The 26,750-nt window shown below is 41.6% G+C and overlaps 2 protein-coding genes across 3 annotated transcripts in view; both read right to left on the bottom strand.

Annotated features, from left to right (window-relative positions):
- Positions 1–510: 510 nt before the first annotated feature.
- Positions 511–18,194, bottom strand: LOC146247017 (neuronal acetylcholine receptor subunit alpha-7-like). Its single transcript, XM_084682329.1, has 10 exons — positions 18,049–18,194; positions 16,343–16,482; positions 15,879–15,923; positions 15,221–15,330; positions 14,265–14,344; positions 6,355–6,522; positions 5,821–6,015; positions 2,722–2,808; positions 2,217–2,326; positions 511–1,789 (listed from the first exon to the last, which is right to left on the bottom strand). Exons 1-10 carry the CDS (start codon positions 18,089–18,091, stop codon positions 1,247–1,249), a joined length of 1,521 nt encoding a protein of 506 aa, XP_084538455.1. The 5' UTR covers positions 18,092–18,194; the 3' UTR covers positions 511–1,246.
- Positions 18,195–21,474: 3,280 nt separating this feature from the next.
- Positions 21,475–26,750, bottom strand: part of adamts7 (a disintegrin-like and metallopeptidase (reprolysin type) with thrombospondin type 1 motif, 7) — a 56,433-nt gene continuing 51,157 nt past the window's right edge. For both annotated transcript variants that reach the window (XM_084681644.1, XM_084681645.1), the window contains exon 24: positions 21,475–23,166. In XM_084681644.1, coding sequence (XP_084537770.1) covers positions 23,018–23,166 — 149 coding nt within the window. In that variant the 3' untranslated portion in view covers positions 21,475–23,017. The remainder of the gene's footprint in view (positions 23,167–26,750) is intronic.

Genomic DNA, 26,750 nt, shown 5'->3' with positions numbered 1-26,750 from the left:
TATAAGGGTTTGAATTGGTGGGGGAGCTGGACTCCTACAGCTCTAAGTTTTACTGACATGCTGAGTTGAACAATCATGCCCCCTTGTTTTGTGAGTTGGGCCCACCCATCTCCCAAATGTCCTCCAATTCAACCCTAAAACTGGAGTATGCTGATACTGATATTGTTCCTGTAAATAAAGTTATATTTTTTTCCTTGTTAATATGACGACACACAACACTACACAATTATTACTATCCCAGTTACTTTCTTGACACCAATTTACAATACATTATCATCTGGAGCTCAGTTTAGATGGATCAAAAACCCCAATAAACTGTACTTAATCTTAACCATAATCTAATTTTTCTGCCCAAGAATCTTAATCTTGAACTTAATCCAATGCTAATATTGTAGGGTATTTGGGGAGGGATATTTTGATGCATTTTTCATTGCCATTTAACATTGGAATTTGAAATAATCCAGTAAGCAACATTGTCCAATACTCCCCCCCCCCCCCTAATTACCCCCTCTTATTTTGTATATAATATATATTTTCTTTGCCAGCCTTTCAAGGGCCTTTCAAGGGCTGTGTACTATGGGGTCATATATATATTATATATGTATATATAATATAGCCTATATTCATATATATAATAGATGTGCAATCAAATAAAAAGTATATATAAATATATATATTTAAAAAAAATCGACCTAGTACTGCCTGCTTTATTCAATAAGCCACAGCCATAAGACTTACTGTCTGTAGGAGCGATCCATGTGAATGGAGCTCTGACATCAATCAAGGAAAAAGGAATACAGCAAAAGTAGTTCTAAAATGATTATATTATATGGAAATATTTTTACTTTCAATAGCAGGTAACATTTTTTGAGTAAGTAGCCTACTTCTAAACATAAACTCAAGGTAACGGTTTTTGAGTGATATTGCCTTGTGTGTGGGGGGGTCTTTGTGTGACAAGGATTTAATAAGGCATACTACAATGGTCTCACTATCTCACTAATGTTACTACAAAATTATAAAGGTTCAATCGAGAGTGTCTGCGATTGACTATTCAGCAATTGATGCCTTTGAAAAACAACAGTGCTCCACGACATGGCTCACTCTGCTATTGCTGTAATCACCAAATACTAAAATTCTAAAAAATATGGTGGGAGAAGTGGCTGTCTGAAGTTAAAGCTTAGTTTACCATTGGTTTTGCCAAAAGACGTGCCGTGTGTTTCTGACTTATGGTTAATGTTTTGTGTCCTCATGTGAAGAAGTCTTTAGAGATGGCCTCCACAAAGTTAGGAGCAGACATGAGGATACCGATTGTACAGAGGGTCGTGAAAAGTGAGAAGGCGATGAGGCAGAGCCGGTCAATAACAGATGCAGCAAACTTCCACTCGTTACACACTGACTCCTCCTCATCTTGGTCACGAAAGCGCTTGGCTATATAACGCACCTCGTCCAGGATCTTGGCCAGCTCGGGCTCCACATTGCCAACCGAAGAGGCTGGCCCTGTGGGTAGGAGAACTTCGTCTTCCCCCGACCTGCCCATTAGGCGTCCACAAAGGACGCCTGAGTCAGGGGAGGTGGCGGCGGTGGAGTATGGCATGCTCTCAAGGCCTCGGAAGCCAATATAGAGCATGTTGCCATTAGTAGACTGGGGAGGCGATGTGCTGCCATTCAGGTCCACACTAGTGAGGCTACCTCGGGGACGCTTGTTATGGCATGCTGGGCGTACCCGCTCCTCACCAGGGCGCTTCATGCGCAGAAACCAAGCACACCAGTTCAGCAAGATGACTCGCGTCTTTGCAAGTAGAGAGTAAGGAGGAAAGGTTATGAATGTACAACACATTTAGTATGATCATTCATAATACCATTTTTTTTTTTTTTACAAAGTTAGGCAACATTAGAGCCTGAGCTTTTCTGAACTTATTTTTTTACTCGCATTTACCAGATTTATATAATTGTAAAGCTTTTAACATACACTTCAAGTCAACCATTGAACATGGCTGATCTATTGTACAAAACCCAAATAACAGATAATCCTGTACCCTACAAAGCCTTTTAGAAGTCCTAGGCATACTTCGTAAATTGATATTCAATATATATAATTATATATAAATAACAACTGCATTGGCAGCAGGCAAACTTTAAATAGGGAACATTAGAAATAAGATGACTAACATATTTTTTTTATGTAAGAGATTTCTCAGAAGAGGTATTGCACTCACCCACTTGGGCATCTTGCAACCATCTGGATCATGGTGATGGTATTGCAAAACCAGAACTGTTGCTATTACTGAAAGACCCACAATCACCATGGTGGTTGCAAAGTACTGTGCTGTAATATACATAAATGTGTAAGAAAAAAGGAATGGAACAGATAAGGAGAAGATTAATAAAAATCGGTAAGGAAAAGATTGAAGATGAAAGGAGGAAGGGGGAGTTGAGTGAGAGAAAGAAAGAAAGAAAGAAAGAAGAAGAAGCAAGAAAGCATGATTAGAATGATGGTTGGATCTGAGTAAAAAGTACAAGGCTCGAAATCAGATTTAAATTAAAAAGAGATATTGTATGGGTTGCATGACAGGGCAGCCTACATGATAGTTTACTTTCCTTGTCACCTTGTTAATGAGAAACACTCTGTGGTCACATTTACTGTCTCTGAGTAGATGACTGAGTTCAAGCACACCGTGTAACTCAAGTGTGTCTTACATCAACTTCCCCACAGCGGCTTACCTATTAGAGGCACAGAGTCAGAGGTTGCCGGCATGATTTCTGCCACCAGCAACATGAAGACAGTCAGTGAAAGCAGAACTGTGATTCCTGAAACAAAACAATTGAGTTAGCATTTTCCCAAAGTATTGTCACTAGCACTTCTTTCTGGGGACTTTCTTATCAGAAGTTTAATATAGGTTGTGAAGCTCCTTATCTTAGTCCTTTGACCACAGGGTGATTTAATAAAAAATTGTTATTCAATATCCACATTTTGTTTACGATGCATATTCTAAATTATGGATATTTAATATTTGAAGTGTGATGTGTTTGCTTCAGTCAGATTGGAGTTCAGGGTCCTGGTTCCTTTAACATGCTGAACTTAATTACTTTCCAATATGGATATTGCATTCATTTTTCATTTAATTTTCATTTCACATATCATACTCAGATGAACAATTTTGCACTAGTCACAAAGCACATCATTGTCAAAGTTAAATCAGTCAGGAATTAAATATAAAACATTCTTTTCTACAAGTTCTCTCTCAGGTTCAGCATTGTATTTTATTAGTTTGTTTTGAAATGTATTCTAGCCTATGTTGCATTGTCACCTTCCATTTTACTGCCAGTAATCTAACTATTATATGCTGGTCTATGCTAACTGGTATAGTCTTCAGAGTGATGGATGCTTCTCTTTTAGGGTTAAAACATTAATGACTAGGGATACTAAAAGGCACATGGCTGAAGGCAGAGTGGCTTGGAGAGGTTACCACCACATCAAACGTTGGTGAGCATATTCGGAAGGTTTAGGGTCTCTCTCCCAGTTGGGTTTGACTAATGAGCTTGCTGTATTGCTAAAATAGTGATATTCAGCAGACCTGGGAAAGGATATCTTCAAGTAAGTATGTGTCAAGTTGGGATTATTTCAGAGAACACCAATACACCTTGAAAAACACAAAGACATCTACCTCTCCATTGCCATGACAACAACAACTATGTCTTCTTCCCATAGCTAATAGGACCTCTGAGCGCCTCAGGGATTGTCAGCAGAAGTCTCAAACTTCAGAACTATCTTTGACTGACACCACAAATGAGGTATCAAATGGTCAACAGGTATTTTTAACAATTGTTTAATAAAAGTTACATTGTTATCCATTACCACTGAAATTGTTTAAAAATAAACAAGTTAAAGGGAGATATATGGTTAAAGAACCATATAATGGACAAATATACATAAAACCTGCACCTGTCATTACCTTAGTGAAACTCATAATTTAAGCATACTGTGGTCCATCTTCCAAAATGTTGGCAGGCACTGGGTTTATCAATCTATGTGTGTGTGAATATCTGGAACATGCTCAAGATACTTATTTTTATGTATATTTTATAATATTTGAATGCTAATATATTCGCGGTACTGTACTCTGTCCCACCACTTAAATGTATGCATGGATGAGTCCTGGACGACAGTTTGACGATTGTAATGTAGAGATGTTATTGTCTTTGATTCTCATGGGAGGTTAATATTCCATAACTAAAATGTGCTGAGCAAATGTATTTACATTTGAATGTTATGATTTAAAGTCTTTAGTCAGAAAGCTCACTATTCAATCCTTGAAAAAAATCTTTGTTGCTTGCCGATACTTGTAATCATTCAGACATAACAGGAAGTCATACAGTACGTTTCACTTGATTTTAAGTTTGATTAAATGTCAAACATGATTACGTCTTGCCCTCAGCTCCCTGCTGATTTGATTAAAGAGGCCTGACTGAGTGTAGAAACCAAAACAGCTGAAATACACACACACACATCTGGCTCTTAAGCACTGCTTTGTTAATTAAGGAAACTGGCAGCATTGCAGGCCCCTAATCTTACGAAGGAGATATGTCGTCATAAATCCCCACCCTTGCGTGTGCTCTGTTCACCCAAGAAGAATTTCCACAATTTATACAGTTTGAAGTCAGCAGAGGCTTTCCGCCAGACAGTAGAACTGGGAATAAGACTCTCAATACTCCTCACTGGATACTGGATGGTAAATCATGCTCCAGCTGTACATAAACTGAAGACCTGACTTAACAGAAGCACACATGAATTCACTGAACATAAAACTTCAGAATGTGCTTTTTAAGGTGACAGTAGAGCAGTAGGTATAATCCAAGAATATGAATCAGAAAGGCATCTCTGAGGATTTCACTGCAGGCTTAATGGAGGAATAGGATCAATGGATATTTGAAAATGTTTAAATATAATGACTAATATCATAATATTATCCTTGTTTTGATGTACAATGTTGCCACCCAAACCACTTTTAACTGACTGACTAACAGACACTGATTGGTAGCTGTTGTGTGAATAAAGTTCTAAAAGATTACTACTAACACCAATGCAATATTAGGAAACATTAGTAAAATGTAAAAAATTGTGCCTATTGGTGTTCACAAGTGCATATCTTATGTAGCCTGGCTTCCAGCCCAATTTAGCCCCGCCCACAACAAAAATGTGGTGGGGAAGTTGGGTCTGGAGGGGCTCGTATTGGGGACAAACTATATAAAACCAGGATCTGGGCGGACCAATGAAATTGCCAGGGCGGGCTTTATATGATGATGGACAAATGATCAACAGTAATGTAATCAACAACGTCACGAAAGAGCGCTTGGGTTGAATTCGTTTTCAACAAACAACATATTATGTTGCTATGATTGGTTGTAGGTCTATCCAATTGAGCAAAGAGGCATTTGTTTTACGAGTTCGGTTGAAACATGCTCCATAGTCACAGCCCAACGGAGAGTTATTAGACTCCTATTCTGACTAGAATTATGAGTATGACAACGTCAGGCTATATCTAATGGATTCCATTGCCTGTTTCTTTTCATGGCCTCAAATAATTTTGAACATTACATTATGTATATCCTTTGCTGCTTGATAACAGACAGGGTTTAGATTTACATCTAAAGTTGTATACAATAAAAACATTTTTAAACTTCTTTAAATCTTTGAGTGGAAAAGCATTCAGGATGGTCAAAGTTGTTCAAGTTTTGCATTTCACAAAACAACAGCTACAGCTTAAGACTGCCTTAAGAACAGCAAGTAAGAAACAAACAAAAACAAAAAACTCTCCTCACCCAGGGAGATCTTCTCCCCTGAGTCTGCTGGCAGCAGGAAGACCAGCAGGGCCAGGGTAGAGATGAGGACACAGGGGATGAGCAGATTCAGGCCGTAGTAGAGCGTTCGTCTGCGCATCACCACCGTGAAGGTCACGTCAGGGTAGGGCTCCTGACAGCAGTCGTAGAAACGTTCATTTCTCCGTCCAGGGACCTCTGCATCAAACCGACACCACCGGGGATATGATTTGTTAATGTTTGGAGGTTAAACTGTTTTTTTCCTAATGTGGAAAAGGGAGAGGTTTGTGAGGTACTTCATGCACAACTACACTTCTGAGGTGTAAGTCAGCTCCTCTCTCCTCTTGTGGCCCTGGCAGTCTACCTTTAACTCTTGACTCCTAAAAGCATGCTCGTTGTGCTCATTACATCCAAAACAGCTGCTGTACAACAAAATCTGAACAAGTTGAAGAAAACTGGTTTTCTATGATTCACTTAATGGAATATAGTACTTAAAAGCACTGTATTTTAGTGCACCCCCTGCCATAGAGCTCTTACCCACAAGGTCCCATTCTCCATTAGCGATGTACCCGGTAATATCTGCCTCAACCATCTGTAGGTCAAGAGACCAACCGCCGTAGGTCCAGGAGCCAAATTTAAGGTCGCAGCGCTGAACATCAAAGGGGAACCAGCGCACGTCAATGTAGCAGGTGCTCTTGAAGATGCCTTGGTGTGAAAAAATAAAGAAAAGTGTGGATAGGAGAGTCTCATTAGTCAACAAGGAACACTGACAGTCATGAATTAAGGAAAATAGTTTTAAAAAATTGTACTGTAAGTAATAGAGGAAATGTACTGTATGTTTAGAAAAGGTGAGAGAAGAGTGAAAGAAAAAGTGGTGGGGGGGTGGTGACGCAAACCTTTGTGTGTTATGAATACATGACACGCATGAGGAAGCTGGAAAACTCAATTGTCAACTCAAATGAATATGTGAGGTAATATTCTAGACACAACAGTAAAGTCTAATCACACAACCAGGCTGTGTTTTCCTTCAGGAGGAAGACAAGACAGCCACAGAAATAACCCAATTATTTTTAAGAAAAAATACGAGCAGGCGGTAGTAAACAAGCAGACTCCCTCGCGGGGGACAAAAACTATAAAAGAAGAGGCAGAAGGAAATCAATCGCAAAAGACAGAGAAGGGAGATGGATGGAGGAAAAGACGGCCCTGTCACTTTAAAGACAAATGTCTGAAAATGTAATTTGGTTCCGAATTCTGCCTTTACAGATCCCCAACACTGATATTTCAATGGAAAGGTTCAACCTGTCTCCTCCGTTACCCCCACCCAACTGCTCTGGCCTTGCTTGATGACTTAGCAGTAAAGTACTGACAAGAGTTTCGTGGCACAACGGTTTGTAGGATTCAAAGCAAATTTATTTTGAAAAGTTAGGAAGCAATTTGTTCACAGGGCCACTATCAATCCGGAGGAAACCCTGTGATGGAGCTTATTTACGCCTGTATTGATTAGGATGCTGGGCTAAAGCAGCCAATCAAAGTATTTCTGCTGAATCAGGAGAAAAGGGAGAGTGGACTTGGTCAAGAAACAAAAGTATGCCTGTGATGATGAAGGGGTAGATCATTCTTCTTTGGCTAATTGTGTGTATGTGGTTGTGTATGTTTGGAGTGATCAAAGACAGTGTTATGAACAATGTGAGCCTTGTTGAATGACAGGACTGGGTCAGTGGAAGATAAGTTCACAAAAATGTGAACAGCAATAAACACTGATTTGGTCAATCCGACTATCGTGCTCTTCTGCAAAACCAATTCAAATCAATTAAACTAATTGAGCAGCAAACATCGAATTCAGATTCCACATTTCTCACAATACCTTTAAAACACACTGGCAAAGACACCACACAAGGACTCTAGGACTCTAGACTTTTCAGAAAAAGATCAAAGGATCAAAGAGAGAATTTGATTATGTATTCTGGATGTCAACAGCATTTAAAACAGAATATTTAATAGAAGGGCTCAAACACTACTCTCTCTCTCTCCAGCTGCAGCCTCTGTCACCCTTTCATGGCCCAGCTAAAACTGACTGACTGTAGTATAGACTAGGCACATCTTGAACCAAGGTCATATGTCATCTTGCCAGTTCTCAGTTCTATATATATGATATGAGGCATCCAGCTTGACACTGTAAGGAGATAGTGAACCCTTGATGAATTACGATATTGTCATGGTACAGCCACGGCCATGCCCCTGTTAATGTAATGTTGAGTCTGGATTTTCCCTGCCCTAGTGCTCCATCTCCCTATCCGTTTGTTCTGGTCCTGGTTATTTGTCTCTCCCCTGGCTCCCTGCACAGGTGTGTATCGTTTCCAATTACCCAGCGATTGTCCATGTGTGATTACCCTTCCCTGTATATATGTTTGCTTCCTTTGTCAGTCCTTGTAGGTCGTTGTGTTGATGTTACGTGAGTATCCCTGCCTTGCTCTTATTTAGTTTGATGAAGTTCTTGTTACCTTTCAATGATATATGTACACAATAGTATTCTTTTTTGAGAATTAATCATCTCTTGCTGTACCCTAGAAACTATTTGTACTTATTTATTACATTTTATATAAGTCACTCTGTATTCTTCCCACTTCACCATTTGATCAACAAGCAATAGGCTGTGATGGACCAATGATTCTAGGCCTGTACTTAAGTTATTTCACTACTATTTCCCAATCAGATATTGTCATACACTGAATAAGCGCAGCTAGTTCTGGCAGGGCAATCGGGCAGCGCGCGTCAGCCAGTTATAGGGGACGTAAGGCGTCTTACTCCACCTTCCTTACTCCACCCACTACCACACCCATGTAGCAGCGCATATCCATTGGGCCACATCCGATAAGGCGTCTTTAAAAGACGCGCGGATATGCACACACTCACCCCGGTCGTTGTATGATCAGTGCTGCTGCCAATGTGTTTGTATTCCTGCGTTGTCGGTTGTTGCTTTCGCCTGTGTTGCTGTGTCCGGCTCTTGCAATCCGGGGGTGGCCTGTTGTTGTTGGGGGTGTTTGCGGGAGGTTTCGGGCATTCGCCTGGATTCGCAGCCTCTGAGAACCGCCCCGACGGCGGTTGCGACGATACAGGTAGCCAGGCCCGGCGTAACTCGCGTCGGCTCAAAGATCGCCTACTACCAGGATTGGCGGGTCAACGCATCCTGGACTCTACTACGTCTTGGTCGTGTCTCTTTCCTTGAGTGCATCATGATGAACTGCACGTTCGTGGAGTGCTGCAAGGCCGCTCTTTCTCCTTCCTTCTCTTCCCGACCGGTGCCCGCTGAGAATGCTCTGGTCCAGGGAGGAAGACCCGGTCCTGTTGGCCCCTCTGGACGTCGAGGTCTCTGGCGGAAACGAGTGCTCGGGTCGTCGCGCTGGAGGAGGGGTCGACGACAGCGGTGGATCCGCCGATCCCCGGTACTGCTTCGGAGGCGCTCCCGTGGCCTTCGATTTCGCATTGACTGTAGGGGAGGAATGACGTGGTACCGTGTCTTAGGACACCACCGGCTGGTAATCAGGAATGGCGTACCCGAATGAAAGGGTTTGTGTATCTGCGGTTCTTTAACTCGATTGTATTGTTTGATTGCCATGGCATTCAGTAGGCTTAGTATAGCCTACGCTGTGCAAACGGAATACTCGGATTTCGGGAATGTATTAGCCGGTGCTTACGTAACAGCTTGTCAATATTGTTCATTGTAATATTCTTTATTTCAGGGGTGCGCACTGATCAATAGAAAGTGTAAATGAGCAGTCAGCCAGAGACGCTAATTTCGTCTGCTGTCTCCGGGCAGATGTTAGGGCAGCCAAATTAATTCAAACGTCAAATACATCCTTAAGTGAAATATGGTATCCCTATATTATCGGTTAACCAGTTGAGTAGCGTCACAGTATCTGTCTGTCGTCGTGTGTGGGCCCACAGCGTAGACTACCATCTCGGATGTGTGACTTCGGACATTTCAGATGAACGTCCAATAGACATACGGTTATCTAGCTCTATGCACTACGCTGGTGTGGCAAAACATGTACTGGCAAGAGGGTGCCGTAACGGTAAACACCAGCGTCTAGCGTTGCTAGCTAAGAGTGTCATGCTAGGTACTTGACGGAAGGAACAAGCTAGCAAGCTGTGGGCCCCAACCGTACTCATGCTGTGGGAGCGTGGGGATAATTGGACTCACGCATCTAAGTGTGCGGAGTGTGGCTATGCAAATCGTTGCGGGTGTAATTGACGTGTGATGGGCCGTCAGAGTGCCCCTACCCTGTGGCTAGTATAGGCTAGTGGGTCGATGGGTACTCGCATGAAGGTACGTCTATCTGCATACATGCTTCGAAACTTTCAATACAGACATTCCACGTCTCCCGGGAGTTCCGGGTGGGAGAAGCCAATATTTAAATCCACCGCGTGTACAAATGCACTACTATATTGAATTGTATTTGATTTAAAAAACTGCATGAGATTAACCCCACCTTCCTGAGGTAGTTTGGGAAGAACCCTTGGACCAAGTGTTGATTTAGTGTTACTAGTGGTAGTGCTGAAAATAATACGCAAATACCTTGTATAATTCTGGGATTTTTTGGGAGGTAAAACATATATACTGTACATTTAAATTTACAAACTAAGTCGAACCATCTTTTTAGGTGTCTGAATCCAATAGTACTCAATATATTTAGGCAATTCCGATACATAGGGCCTACATTCCACGTCTCCCGGGAGTTCCGGGTGGGAGAAGCACCACCCGGAAATGGGTCTCTGCAGGTTGGGATGACTGACACCATCAGTGTTAATGTGACTGCGTTACATTGGTCATTTAGCAGACGCTTTATTCTGAGTGCCAATATTTAGATTCACCGCAAGTTCATAGGTTATCAGTTACGAGAAGCCAAACGATTGCAACGGTCCCTCTTGTCGTCTGTTCTGAGGGACTGGATTTAACTCTGGCATTCACATCTCAAGTAGACAGCTTTCTCAGGCTGCCTGCATGTCAACGACCGGTGGTCCGCGCATTTTGCTGCATGCCTCTCAGTGGCACCTAATTGGCGTCGGTGGGCAGCAGCTGTAGCCTACTCTCGGTGGTATCGGCCGCCGTAGCGGCCCGCACACATCGACACACTGTCGGTGGCTCCATGTTGGATCCTGGTAATGAGCACCAGTCGGCATCGTGCACCTGCTGGACGATTTGTCGGGATGTTCCGTGATCTCCACCCGCGCTGCCTCTAGGTGTTCGGACGCGTCTGATTGCATGCACATTTCTCTGTCCTTGAGTTGACCGTAGGCCCGTCACCTTGGTTCTCTGCATTTCCTGATAGTGTTTAATGCGGGCGTCGTTACCCTCGGAGTGTGTCCTCTGCGTCGTGGTGGCCGCTCGGGCACCGCTTCTATGCATGCATCGTGCCCTAGAGTTCGTGTCCCGTCTGTTGGACTTCTCAATGCGTGCTAGTTTTCGTGATGGCGTACACGACTGGTGCGGTCGGATATACGTTCTGGGTGGGCTGTGCGGCCTTTGGCGCGGCGTCAGTTCTTCTATCACGGTTCCGTGGAGTCGTCCTCCGCCTCGATTTTCGTACCGACGCGGCTGCCTCTTTAGGTTGGGGGGTTATCGAGCTCTCCGGACAAGGCCCTGTGGCCACGGGGCTGCTTCCTGGCTCTTGAGACGTATCTCACGGCTTTACACGAATTGCATTCCATCGTGATGCTTGTTATTGCGTAGGGAAAAGTTTACTGTTGTAATATCGAAGCAAGGTCCACATCATAAGGAGGTCTGTGCATATTAATCTAGTCAGACTGCTCACTTGGACCAGAGTGTGGGAATCTCATTGCGCACCGCAGTCTTTCAGGCTATAGAGACGGTGTGGCGCACTGTCTTGTTCATTTCAGGAGTTCTGATAGGCAAGCATGCCGCCGTTTCTCGGACGGTGCTAGACCATAGGCCCGGGTGCGTGCGCGGTGCACATGTAGGCCTATGTTTGTCTGCCGGCGAATACATGAGGATGGTTTTCAATCCACATTGGTGGATGAAGGATGCAACTTTGTGGTCTAAGCAGAGGCAATGAGCGCACAGCGCAGACGTGTTAAACACGGGTTAGGGGTATTCAATTAAGGTGTTTGGAGCCCTCAGCAAGCTGCTGAACGGGCCAAGAGAGCAGAATTCAGATCAAGATTACGTCTACTATCATCTACCCATCTTGCACATAGGCCACTGAGGGTTAGGTTGGTTGAGGGCCACTTATGTGAGCCCTCTGTGACATTGCTTGTCAAAGGGCTATGCTCTTCAAATTACTGGTGTCCAACTGAACAAGGGTACTCGGGCCTATACAGCGATAATACTCGAGTCAGTGTTTTCACAACCTTTTAATGTTTCACGGTGTGGGGAATTCACCACCATTGTGCAGTGAACGTTTAGTGTCCTGAACATTCCAACCTGATACTTTGCAAGGTGCCTCTATTGTGATTTCTCGATCTAACTGCGTTTTGTCCACTCTCCTATGTCACGCCGTGTCGCCCGGGGTGACGCTTTCCGAGTCCCGCCTTCCGAGTCCCTGTTGTCACCAATGCCGGCAAGGCCATGACGAAATCCTGGTTTGCTCAACGATACGCTGTGGGCTGTCCCAGGATTGGTATACATCGCAAAGCTTCCGGATTGGGGCTGCCACCTGGGCATCTTCAAGTGCCTAGCCACGCTGGAATGATGGGGACTGGTCATCCTCGGCTTACGAGCACCATGTACGCCCCAATGCCCTGGACATCGTTAGAGTCCAGAGATCTATGAGCTTGACGTGAACAAGCTTGCGGCCATGTGGTCAAAGGACTAATTGTTGTGTGTCAATACACAAGCCTGCATTACAGATGGTGGCTGGGTCGGCTTGTTAACCCATAACAGTAGAATATCTCTTTAGATCTCGGTTTAGGCGTGGTGATCCGCAGACGTGCTCTGATCTGGTAGCTATCAATCAGAATCCATAGTCTGAATCGAGATATCTCTGGAGATGCCCTGGACTCCAGGGAACGGCGGGTGCTCTGCCGACACATTTGTTTCTCATTCTCACATAGGGACATTGATGGTACACCATGCGCCTCGCGTACATCTTTGGGGTTGCCGACGGGCGCTAGAGGAATGGGTCTCTAGAGACAGCTGTAACTCTGCCCTGTATGGATGAGAGGTTACCGGATCACAAGCATTGTAGAATGTCTCCGTAGATCTTGTCTCAGCACTGGTGATCCGCAGACGTGCTCTGATTCGGTAGCAATCGATCAGAATCCAGCGTCCGAGTCAAGATATCTGCGGAGACACCCTGGATACCGGCCAGGGAACGGCAGGTGCTCTGCTGACACTAGTTATTCTCACTAGATAAGCATATCTTCGTGTTCCGGCGTACATGCTGCCTTTGTGTACATCCTGATGAGTTCGCTGACGGGCGCAAAGAGGGGCAGCTCTCTGGAGGTAGCTATCTGCCCGATGTCGGATTAGAAGGGTACCGGGGAGATGGTCGGTGTATTTGGCTTGTCGCGGGTTCACCTTCCGTCCAGCACTGGGTCTGGACGGGATGTGCGCGTGGGACGGCTCGGTAAACCGCACATCAGATGGTATGTAACACGATGGATATGCACACATAGTCTTAGTCATCGTTAATGCTAGCATGACCCCCGCATCCAGAAAACGCTTGTTTTCGCCACTAGTACGTACGTAGTGGGATGTAAGGGGGTCCTCCTGTGGCTCAGGAGCAGCGGCGCTCCGCTCTACACATAGTCTGCATGGCGGAGTGGTGGCGTGTGTTGGGGGATTATATCTCTATTGCTCCCTGCCTCATATGTCATGTATGTATGTGTTGCATCGAGGAGGCAGGGAGTGCTTCCCTTAGATCATCCACTCCGCCAAAGTAAATCTACATGTCCATGTCATGTAACAATAAATGCTCAAATCTAATACGTGATTGTCTTGACTGAAATAAGCGCAGCTAGTTCTGGCAGGGCAATCGGGCAGCGCGCGTCAGCCAGTTATAGGGGACGTAAGGCGTCTTACTCCACCTTCCTTACTCCACCCACTACCACACCCATGTAGCAGCGCATATCCATTGGGCCACATCCGATAAGGCGTCTTTAAAAGACGCGCGGATATGCACACACTCACCCCGGTCGTTGTATGATCAGTGCTGCTGCCACCCTCCACCGTCCCCTTCTCCCCCATGCTGTCTGTATCTGTCCAACAGGGGGATTATATCTCTATTGCTCCCTGCCTCATATGTCATGTATGTATGTGTTGCATCGAGGAGGCAGGGAGTGCTTCCCTTAGATCATCCACTCCGCCAAAGTAAATCTACATGTCCATGTCATGTAACAATAAATGCTCAAATCTAATACGTGATTGTCTTGACTGAACTGACAATATAGAAATCGAAATATGGGGGAAAACAACCAATTGATCTCACCCGGAGGTAAATAGGAGCAGGTTCCAGAGGAGTTGACCAAAATGTTGGTGTGAAAGGTAGCATCAAACCTCTCGTCAGCACTGTGGAAACAACAGACTCTTCCTTTAACCTTCTGAAACACACTAGTAATAACATTGTCGCAACAAACACCCTAAAGTATTGAAACACTGTAAAGCAGCGGGTGCTCATGGAAGTAAAAAATACACAGGGAAGTACCCTCTCTGAAACAGTAAGTGTATTTCTGTACAGTGGCACACGTAGGGTACCTCATGAGTAAGTGGTTTCTCTAGTGCAGTAAAGGGTAATTATCTTGGAATGCCTGACTCTTCAGCAATCCACAATTGAGTCCTCTAAATTAACTCCCTTGAGTTTCGATTGAAACAGAGCAAGGTGAGCTGAAGTTCAGAGTTGCCATTCTGACAAAAAAAGCAGCTCATGCACCGAGGTGCAATCACATCTAAATCAACGACTTTGGAGAATATAACAGTGATGAATGAGGCTTGAAGCTGTGTTTTCTTTCGTTAAAGTGTAAACATTTTGATATTCCCCTTTCGATTCATTTACATTTTCCTCTGATTAATTGGCTTGTAAATCAGCATTGTATGGAGATAATGTGTTGTATTATTTTCCATGGTGTCCAATTTGATGTTGTATGTATTTGATTTGTTTACTTTACAATCTAGAACAAGTTCTGTAGTACAAAAATTGAACCATCAATTTAAAAGTAATGCACAAGCTAGAATAGGACTGACATGGAAGAACCCTTTTTTTCTTTTCTTATTCTAGCCCATGGCCACAGAATTCATGCCTGTTGGTTGTAAAAGATGCATTTGTCAACCCAGAAGATCCTGTACATAATCAGTTTTAGTTCATATTCTGTGTGAATAGTTACTTCGGAAAAGAACCCCCCATTTTAGAGTAGAAAATAAATGCAATTCCATGAGAAATGCATTCACCTGTTGTACAGGAGGATATCAGGCTTCCAGATGAGGGTATCAGGGAATCTCACATTGGTAACACCTGCGTATTCTGAAGTGTTCCACTGTAGGTAATAATCATTCCAGTACTGGGAAAACAGACATAATGCATGTTTAATTCTACAGGCATCTGTACACACAGACAATCAAACACAGGCTTGCACACATACAGTACATATACCCACACAGACACGTTTTCATCTAAGCTAATTAAGGAAATGGTTTGGCCTATGATTCTAGGTGAATAATCAGACATTTGAATACACTGTCAAGCCAGGCTTGAGTTGCACTGTATGCTGAGGATGCCACTATTGCTGTTGGCAAAATATTCCCCCGTAATACTGAAAATAATAGGTGATAAATTAGGTAACTGATGGTGAAGAGAAAGACATCCACTTTTATGTAAAAAAAAAAAAATGTTCATAGGAAAGCTCACATCATTGACATTCTAGCCACATCACAAACTGAACTGAAGCAGCGATCTACTTGCATAGAGAGGATCTATCAACATTTCCCTTGGCACTGAAACCGATACTTTTTGTAAATGGTAATGTTTTGTACAATTAATTTGTCTTTCTCTATCCCATCTGAGGTCCACACAGACATCAAAATATAATGCTATGTTAAATTGGCTTACCAGCTGTAGCCATATGTTGGTTGTAAGCACTTGGTTCTTCTCATCCTAAAACATCAAGATTTGTTAACATCATCTTGCGATAACAAAACATTACGATTAAGAGTCTCATGCTAGGGTCAGAATGGCTGCCTGTATTTGGACACCTGACCTTCATAGTTTTTTTTTTCTCTGCAACTTATTATGCTACAGTACTTGTCTTCTCAAATAGTAATAAAACTTTTTTGCTTGCTTGATCCCAAAATATCCATCCCTCTTCAAATATCCCTTGAAATCGAATACTGTGATTTGCTGAATATTCAATGCTTTAAATCACAGTCCTCTAACATTGAGTCGTGAGTCTGCCGACAGCACATGTTGGTAAGCTGGAGTTGATCAGCATTTTCCAAACACTGTTTACTGTGGGCAATCAGCTGACAGCAGGTGAGTTACAGTACTAGGCACTTTGCAGACCAGTTGTAGCTCACCACATCCATGATCTGCATCAGACTGAAGCTGAAGTAGACCGTGAGGGAGTGGGTGTCATTGAAGACGGGCCTCTCCAGAGGGTTATAGTTGACCATCAGATCTCTGTAGAGTCTCCGCTGAGAGTCCCCTTGTAGGGACACTATAAACATTTACATGCAAAGAGACAGCTCTGATGAGGGACATATGAGGATTCTGTATGTTGTCAAAGTACATTTGTGATCTTTTGTCACCCTTTTAGGGGATACTCCTTGGATAACGTTTTACCCCACTGATAATAAATTGGGCATTTGTGCCAACTGCTTTACTTTACTAATGGCCGTAGCACAATTACTCTGAAGACACCCCTGGGAATGCACTTAGCTCCATTAATTTGGCAAGGGCAGCCAGAAAGAGCTAGAATGTTTAGAAATGGTTTCCATCTCCTTTACAAAGCGTTTTTGGTTCTGTGTCTCTCATCAGATATGTGTTTCACAGACAAGGGACTGTAACTGAAAGATCAGATAGCTTAAAAGCTTGCCTTTGTTCCTGTGGACTAAAATTCCTCTTTGGATCTTTCCCAAGCCATCCACTCACACTCCAGCACTCACCCCCAACCCTCAGCCCAATAATCAAATTTCAGTATTGCCTTCAGCAATATGACATCAATGTTCTATTGTGCAAAAGATATAATTCATTGAGCTGAGCGCATTACTGGCATGGAGATACAAAGAAGATTTCTGGTGTCTTGCCAATATGAGAGAGAAGTAGCAAAGGCACCACAATAAAAGGCACAGCATTACCAGTAACTCAATCAAATTCACTGGTCATACGAATGTTAACTAGATGGACAAAGCTCACAGCAGTCCAAAACCAAGTCTTTCTCTCTTTCTTTGTCTTTCAATTTTTCTTTCTCAGGCCCAATGTCTAACTGAAACAAAACAGAGAAGAGTAGTGGTTTTGTAAACAACAGAAGGAAACATCCGTGTTTAAGCTCACACTGTCAACATAAATTCAAACAGAAGGCTTTGACAGTGTCAAAAACAAAAGCAAGAGACAGTTCAATAACCAGTGGGACACTGGCTTGAACCCATTACATTTTGGCATTGCAATTGTATTGAACAAAGTGTACAGAAACATAGAAAAATGCATTACCAGGAAAACTGTAGAGTTTTATAGTCTTGTGATAAAATATGCATTGCCAGGTGCAGTGTACAGATGTTTAATGGCCACTTAATTAAACATTTAGCCAACTTCGACATGCAGATATTTTTCGCATGCAGAATTGCGTGTTGTTGTTTAACAAGCACGAAAGATGTAACTTACATTTTCTAAAGATTACAGCTACAAGACAGGCTTAACTCAAACGTTTACTGTACAGACATTAGGTAAGCCTTCTCATAATTGATCCAGTGAAACCTTTCAAGGAACAGTGAATTAAAACACATCTTCACTTCAAATTCTTGTTGTGGGTCAAGTCCAGACTCATTCTCCGACTGTCCTGGTTTTCTTCTCGATTCCAGGTTCCATTACAGAAGAATTTAATTGAATTTCTAGTAACTTTAATTGGAAGCTCGCATACCTTCATTGGCATGTTAGTAGGCTATTTCCAATGACATAATGTATATGACGAAGACTATATTAGACCTTAGACATGCTCATACATGAATAGAGCGCGAAATAGCGTAGTCATGTTCTTAAAATTAAATTAAAAACATTCCCTACTCACCTTTCAAAAGACATGCAACCACTGCAAGCGTAATCCAACCCATTTTAAGGTAGAATTTCAGTAGTAGTAGTAGCAGAATAGATTAGTTATTTCAAGCATTTGAAGTGTTTAACATCGACTATATTTGCCAACCCCCTGACACATAACAGACCTCGAAGCGGTATGGGATAGGATGAGAAGAGGGACGAAGGAGTTAACGATCTCAGTTGTCCCACGCCCCCTACTAAATATCCTGTAAGACAATATAAATGGTTATATTTTGTGATTTGCAGCCACATTGTGCACTTGCCGATGACTTGCTGGCGTCTTAGGGGAGATTCACTGTCACACTACCGCGGTGACTGTCAAAATATGCATCGTTTTCATTGACTGATTGATATTATTCATTATATCCAGTCAACCGTAGATGGCGCTAGGCTACATTAGGCTTTGCTTTTACATGTTCTATGTAATTCGGTGTGCCTTGCTTTGCCTTCTACAAGGGCACAACTTTTGTTATTTCTCATATATGCCTGAACCTTAATCTGGTTACACATATTAGTCCCCTCAGTGTACAGTAAGAATAATTTGATGCTTGGATATACAGAACAGACAATAGAGGGGGGTGCATTTCATGGCAGGCATAATGCACCCCCTGCTAACTCTGACTATGAAAGTGTCACATGCCTGAAACTTACTGTGGTTACTCATACTAGTGCCCTCAGTGTACAGTAAGAATCATTTGATGCTGGGATATACAGAAGAGACTATAGAAGGGGGTGCATTTTATGGCAGGCTTGTTGTATTCCTTCTTGCCATGAAATGCACCCCTTGCTAACTCTGACTAGGAAAGTGGTACATGCCTGAAACTTACTCTGGTTGCAAGTACTAGCCCCATCTTGTGAAATGCACACACTCACTAAACTCATTCAGGTAATCCCAAAATAGAAATGAAGCCTTTGTTCCACAAAAGTATAATTTTTAATGTAAATAAACCAGCCTAACGATGATTTATGCCAAAACAATAAGCGGTTAATTGAATAGCCATACTAAATTCAATTCAAACAAATCACGTTAGAGGGCAGGTAGGTAAGGGTTAGCAAAGACGCGGCATCCTTGTCAGACCACACCCGCAGAGAATTGACTGATGGACGTAGCCTAGATTAAAGGAAAAAATATTGTTCATAAACTTGCATGTGATGTCGAGTCACATAGATAGGCCTATCAGTCGGCCTATGAAGCTAAGGTCCATGTCAATATGGAACTTTGGAAAACACTGTCAATTAGGCCTAATCCACAACACTAAACGACGCATTAAACAATTCACATGTCGTCTTAATGTAACAGACAAATAAAAGTATTTATTTAGATAAATGAGTCCCTTGTTACTATGGAAAACTCTGTTGAATCTTCCACTGCGTTATATGTTCCATTTAAGAGGAATTTGAAGTGCAGCAGTTAAACTCCACTTCTTTGAGTGCATGCACGCTCCCGCGGTCAGGGGGATGCAATTCCTGGCGGGGATAAGTGCCTTGGCACGACACCTGTCACATTGTTGTTAGAATAAGCTTCAAAAGGGGTTCTTAATGAATGAATGCAATGAGTGGGCTAAATGCCTGAAAATATCACTAGAAGGGAAAAACTTAAGAGACGTTTAAGTCCTAGAGGTTAGGACTATGTTTAACACCGGTTTTCCCAATTTGCTTTGATTCAACTATTAGGCTGCTATATATCCTATCACCATTCCCTCTTGCAGGAGAAATGAGAAGATAGATGTTTCATTCTACTCTTAGTATTTTTTAGTTGTAAATGAGCAGCAATAAATGTATGCTTTTAAATGTATTTAATCATTATAAATAATAAGTATGCATTTTTATATAAAATATACAGAAATATCAGTTGTAAAAAAACTGACCCATCTGCAACCAACAAATGCACAATGTACCCTGTAGTTTAATCACAAACGGTGTAAACAAATAGGATGTAGGCCTATAAATGATGAAACACAGACATGCTAGATTAGAACCATTAGGTAGATTAGAACCATTGGCAGAAGCTACAGTAGGTTTACATGTAGGTTCTCTTGAAAGCTATTTCTTTTTTGATGTCACTAGATGCACTAGACCCCATATAAAACGGCCACGGAGTAGTTGCAGCACCTTGCCTGGCAAAGGGAAAGTCCTGGAGCCAGACCTGGGAGGGGAGTTCACCGGCGAGCGTCTGGTGGCCAAGCCTTGACCCATGGGGCTACAGATAGGACTAATTGATGAAGCATCATAAACATGTCACCATAGCTAACGCCTTTTTCTCTTTTAACAGTATTTTCCATTGTTAGTTTAAACTGTTTTTGTAGCTGTGGAAACAAGGCAAGACATCCAGTGTACACACACATGACGAGTCTTTTGTCATTTCATTCCATTATGATTATTGTACATGATATCCTTGTTCCTTCCAATACAATGTACGGCCTGGAATCAAGCTGATATATAGTATGCATAACAATTAATCAAAGATTCAAAGCTACACTGTTCAAGGCTCAAAAATGTCCTTGGCTGTGTGTGACTAATACTGAGAATGTTAACAGAAGTTATTGCATTCAAATGTTGCAATTGCTTTGGAGCCCCAAAGGTCTTAGTTTAAGGTGGAACCCTATACTGCTTGGCTAGTTCTCGACTGAAGTGCGTGAAACAGATGTTGGCTTTTTTAATATCTGAATTACACACAGCATTAGACACATTGCCATGAGAATATTTGCATCCCTTAATTAAACCTTGAGACCTGTGATATGAAGTAATGAAAATTTGAAAATCTACCAGAGGAGAAATGTGTGAAATATGATTTTCCCTTCTTTGATCTGTACCCTTTGTCAATGCAGAATACAGAAAAAATATAGTTTGAGATTAGACAAGCTGTACTGATGAATTGTACACATTTACAAGTTGGCCAACAAACACAAGAGAACAATTTTAAGGTTTTCCAACCAGTACACAAATTTGATAAATTGGAGGGAACTTCCTGTAAGGGACATAAGGGAACAGTAAGTGGCACTGTTTCTCTTAGGCTACAATAAGCCTCATGCCTGGAATTGCTTGAGCAGAAATTGACTTAATGTGATGACTTGTGCTCACAGAGGACTGTGATAGAGATGTTAATAATGTGTTGGATGGCTTTCCCTCAGAAGTGAAGAGAGATGGTCTTGTTCATGTTTCATTATATCCCATTAACTGCTGTTCAAAAGGTAGTAATCAATAGTTTAACAGTTTAAATGTCACTCAGGTTTTACAATATTATGATCATACTTTCAACTCATACTTTGTGCTAACTACATAAACAATTGAAAATTGAAAATGTGTTACTTACACTCAACTGTGAGTTAGAATATTATGTAATTTGGAAACATATACTTCTACACCTTATCATACAATTAACCAGCACATTCTTTAATAGTTTGACTTCATGTGATATTTTTTTTTATTGAAAACCTAAAGTTACCCCTGCAATAGCATTTTACAAAATAACATGTACACAATGGCTTTGTTTATATGCATCAACTGAATGAATTCCTTTCCACAATCATGTAGATAGCATTTGAATGTGGGCGAAGACTGACCCTTCTTGTTGAATACAACTGACAGTGGGATGTTTGCACAACTTTTACGATGGGATTTACTTCCCCTTAGGCTATGAATATATAGAAGCTACAGAAGCCATTGAATAATGGACACTTCTCAAACCAAATCTTTCCCCTAGAGCAAGAAAGTGTGGAAGGCCTGAGGGGCCTTCAACACAATATTTAAATGACAACTCTGTTGTCATGAAAGGTCAAAGTTACATTAGACTTGATCAATTTTTAGGCAATTTTGAGACAACTGCTATGATTCAAGTAGAAGAGGCACTGGGCCTGCCCAACACCTGACATGAAAGAGTTGAAATCTGCGACTGCCTATACTGTAGCACCAAGTTATTTTTGCAGCACAGTTTCCATACACCAAATGTTTTTTTATTTTTATTGTTGAATAACTCTTTCAAATAGTTTTTTTTAAATATCTCCCTCTGCACTACACTAACTACTACTCAAGCAACAGTTACGTAATGTTATATCTGTGAAAAATCAAAGCTGTATGTTATTGGAGGATTTATAAATGAGGATTTCCAGACTTGCACCCACCTTTTTTCGAAGTCTGTTTTGGATATACTGCATAGTGTCAGCTGCTATCAATAGAAAGTGTTGTCTGAACAATCTTTCCTTGTTATAAGCTAATAAACTAAGTTAATACTGTAAAAAGTATTGGACGCTAAAATCAGTACCCTGGTCAAATCCCATGCTGCTATGGTATGAGCCAGACCTAAATTAAAACACCAATTGCTAGCTGCACGATTTTTCCTCTTTTAAACTCTGGTCCGTAAGACTGCAAGAGAGAGACTTTGTGAGGGTTGTACGGCAATGACGGTTCGGAACTGAGATAATAGATAAAATACAACATTTATAGTGGTGACAGGCTGTTTCTCTTCCTTCTCTGGGATGGATTATTGGTTTTGGTTGCATCCCTGCTCCGAGCATTGATTCTTATTGTAAAACAGTGCGAGTGTCTTACTATGCTACTATGATCCACACAAATCTCAGAGTTCATTTTCACCTACTGATTCCAGAAAAACTAACCTGAGAGGACATTTAGAAATAGTCTATAAATGCTTAAATTAATGTCAACAAACATTCAGTACACTCAATTAATCTTAACTATTACCTGTTAAAACATTCAAAAATACTTGGTTTACTGTGCAGAAAAGATTATAGATAGGGCCCCTAAAATAAAGTGTGATCTTGATTCACCTTCCACATAACAGATGCTAAATGTGTGGTAGCCCAGAACCTTAGGTGTGTGTGTGTGTGTGTGTGTGTGTCCATATGTCCCCATTCACATACAATGCATGTGCATAGAGGGCTATGTGTTCACATGTGGAGGGCTAAGTGGACATGTCTCTCAGAATCTCAGCGACGTGATGTGCGTTCGTTGCCACGGGAACGCTGGCTGCAGGTTCTGCAGCACTGCACCCGAACAGTGGGGAGGTTACAGCGGCCAAGCCACTGAAGGGTCTGACAGAACCGGAATGTGAGCCGGTCCCGAACACACATCACTCCTACAAGAGAAAGAAACAGAGGGAGAGAAGAGAGAGAATTAATAAAAAGGAAAAGTCTGTTCCCATTATTGTGTAGAAAATTAACAGGGATATACATTCTGCTTACACTAATGACAGTTTACAAAATACTTTGACCTATTCCATAAAATAAACATCATATTTCAGAACATTGGTGCTTGAAAACACACATTTTCAATACCTATGATAAAACAGGGATCCAATTAGATTGACCTGTACAGAGTCCGCAGGCTTAACCTAATATAATACTAGGCAGCACAACCTTACCCAGAGCCCAACTCCATCACAGTCAAAGCCTTCAAGATTAAATTACTGTTTCTTGGCTGAGATATGGGTGAAGCTATTCTTATAACTATAACCATCTAGAATCCTGAGCTGACTCAGGTTCAGGTTTTGCTTAGCAGTTACTTTTTGGGTATTGTTAATTTAAGCTCACTATGGACTGTAGCCTGGTTAGTCTACTACATTTTTATCTATTCTAAATGACCATTGATTTCTTTTTGTCCCATTATTTTTTTTCTCATTTTGATGCTCTTATCAACATAGAAAAGTGGATCGGATGGCTTAGTGCAAATGTTTTTTTTAAATTGAAAACAACATTGCTATCGCCTTGCTTTGACAGGGGGCGGAGAATCCGCATAAGCCGTCTGCTTGGCCATGAAGTGGTATTTCAGACTGGACATGCTGCGATGATAGCTCAGTTCACAACGACAAAACAAAGATCACTTTGGCCTTGTCAATGGAACCATTTGGCAAATTTATAAAAGTAAATGTTCCATTCAGAATTTTTTTGGGGCATCCATTTCGGCGTCTCGCGCCGAACGTTAGCCTACTACTCTTTAGCCGGCCCGCGAGCCCAAACAAGTGTGTGCGGCGTGCCTGTTTTTGTTTCAGGTCTAGCTAGATCCGGTGTGGTGTTGTAGTTTTTCTAATGTCAGTAGTTGCTGTAACAGTACGTGAAAAAAAACTACAAAGTTTGCTTGGCCAAAAAACGTTAATCGCGCGATAAAAAATGTACGCCGTTAAAATGGGTTTGCTTTAACGCCATTAATAACGTGTTAAACTGACAGAACTAGAAAATATATATTGTTTTACTTTCTGTCAGCTAGGGGTTCCCCTTTCAGGAGTTTCTTTAAGATCAAGACTGCTATCAAGAAAGAAACATGGAGAATTGTGCCCCTAGGGGATGTTTTAATTATGCCAGACACCTTCGAGCCATTTAAAATTGGACAGGCAAAGGTTTGGATTTAAGAATGTACAGGACCTGACAAAGCAGACATTCAGTTCTACGAAAACTTAATTTTTTAATTTCGAATCCACCAACCAACATTTTAATTTCTGTGGAATTTCAAGAAATAAATGACTGATGAATGAGTATTGCAAAAATAGCAAAGTTTCCAAACATTAATATGCATGAGAGAAGTAACTAGTCAATCATTCCAGTATGCATTCTTACAATAGAACATCATTCATTTGCTAGTCTTTTGTCTCCACACAGCCACCAATTCATCCTCTGCCTCAAAAGGTCTGCTGTCAGGACACCATGTTTTTTTTCCCATGAAGGCCAGAGAATGATGACATCAGAAGGGTCAGAGTTCACAGCTGCAAGACGGTCGCACAGAATTTCCTGTAAGATGACAGGGACCCACTCCCCCACTAACCCCTCAACCTCCTTTAAACGCACAAAACCTTACCAAGACTCACACACATAACAGTGAACAACAAAGAATAGAATAACTTCCTCTGTCGCAAAGTTGTCTTTTCCCCACTCATCACAAAGGGCCACTACATCCGTTACCTTGGCTGTTTTAGCATCAGGGGGATATTCAAGCCCATCTCGGGCTGATGTTCTCTGGCTTGACTCGTATCCCACACTGCTAGTGGAAAAGTGAGGGTTCTTCTTAGCAGAAAAATTGTTAAAGGGTTAAAAAAAATGGTTAGACTGTCAGAAAAACAGCCTATGGTTGTGCGGAGAAGTTCACAATGGAAACTGAGGAGCTAAAGAGATGGATCAGTGATCCGAGCAATGCTCTGTCATTTCATCAACAGGAGCTGATTTTTAAATCTCTGACAAAAAAGGCATCTTTTTTTGTATAAAGCAACTCTCAGATTGGCCGGTAGATGAGCTTTGGTGAAAGAATACGAGCAGTTGGGACATGGCTGCCAATCTGCTTGTCTTCCCGTCTGTCAGCATTGGTACGTCTCTCCCTAGGTATAGTCTCCCTAATGTAGCCCTCATTATTGGTCCACGGAAACTCCTTGTTACTGTCAACACTCTTCTCTCTCCAGGAGAGACAGAAGGGGAAGGGAAAATATAATAATATATATATATATATATATATATATATATATATATATGGGTGGAATTGTGGGTATATTACATTATATATATATATACATATATATATGTATGTATGTATGTATGTAACGTAATATACCCACAATTCCACCCAATCTGCAACTTCTGGATACTTCTTTCACAGCCCTAATTCAAATACATCAGAGAGCAACCAAGACACACAAAAAAACAAGCACCTCACCCACAAATATGTATTTTCTCTCACAACAAGTGTATTCCATGTCCACGTGCATTTACAGATTGTCTTAATACATGCTCTTTGTTTGAAGCTTTGGAACCTAAAATCTATCTGGATACTGCCTCAATATTTTTCTGTCTCTCACCAACAACACCTGCTGTGTCTACAACTAGGATAAACATGGTGGGAGAATTAATGACTTCCCAGCAGGAAGGCTGTGCCACCTCAAATATCTCACTGTACAGACCCAACAGGTGTCCATGTGAGATAACACAGGTCACAATTAGCTGAGCCATTAAACCAGCATTATTGATGGTGTATACTGGCTATTTTTCGATTCTCCAAGCAATCTCTCACCTTTCTAGCCAAACAAAATGGATGTCATATTTCTGTGTACTTTCCCTCAGGTATACCAACCTGAAGTGTGAAGGTACAATGAAAGGCTTTGTGTGAAGTAATATTAAAGTGAGCACTAAGCGGTTGGGCTTTGATCTAAAGACAGTCATATTTTATTTATATAAAATGGTTGTAACATATTATTTATGTATATAAAATATGTTATATTTGGCATGGCACATGCCTTGAATAAGAAAGATAATTGTGACTAGTGCTGGACAAAGTACAATGTATAAAGGCAACTCACAATTTAACCAGAACTCGTTTCAAGCTTTGACGTTATGAAATCATGATGTCAATGATGACTGTTTGTCATGGGTTGTTGGTTCTTGGTAAGCAAAGGATGGTTAAAAGTGTTTTGGTAACGAACAACTACCAAGTACAGTACTTGCGCTGCATGCCACAAACATCTATCAGTTGAATATTCTGCAATTCCAGTGTTCTTATGATGCAAACGGGTTGAGGAACATCAGAGCGAAGGCAATGACTATGCCAATTTCTTTACACATGATGTCTTCACGCATGTGATAGTGGTGAATATCAAAGAAGATCCCTCCTTTTTTCAGGATTACTACTCAAATACAAAATGAGAGCTTATGGTCTTGAGCCAAAGCAATTTATTTTGGCAATATT

This window comes from Hypomesus nipponensis, chromosome 19 (assembly GCF_054491055.1).
Source record: "Hypomesus nipponensis isolate SF chromosome 19, ASM5449105v1, whole genome shotgun sequence".
Taxonomy (NCBI): domain Eukaryota; kingdom Metazoa; phylum Chordata; class Actinopteri; order Osmeriformes; family Osmeridae; genus Hypomesus; species Hypomesus nipponensis.
The sequence above is the reverse complement of the archived record's forward strand: the minus strand, read 5'-3'. Positions and strand labels throughout refer to the sequence as shown.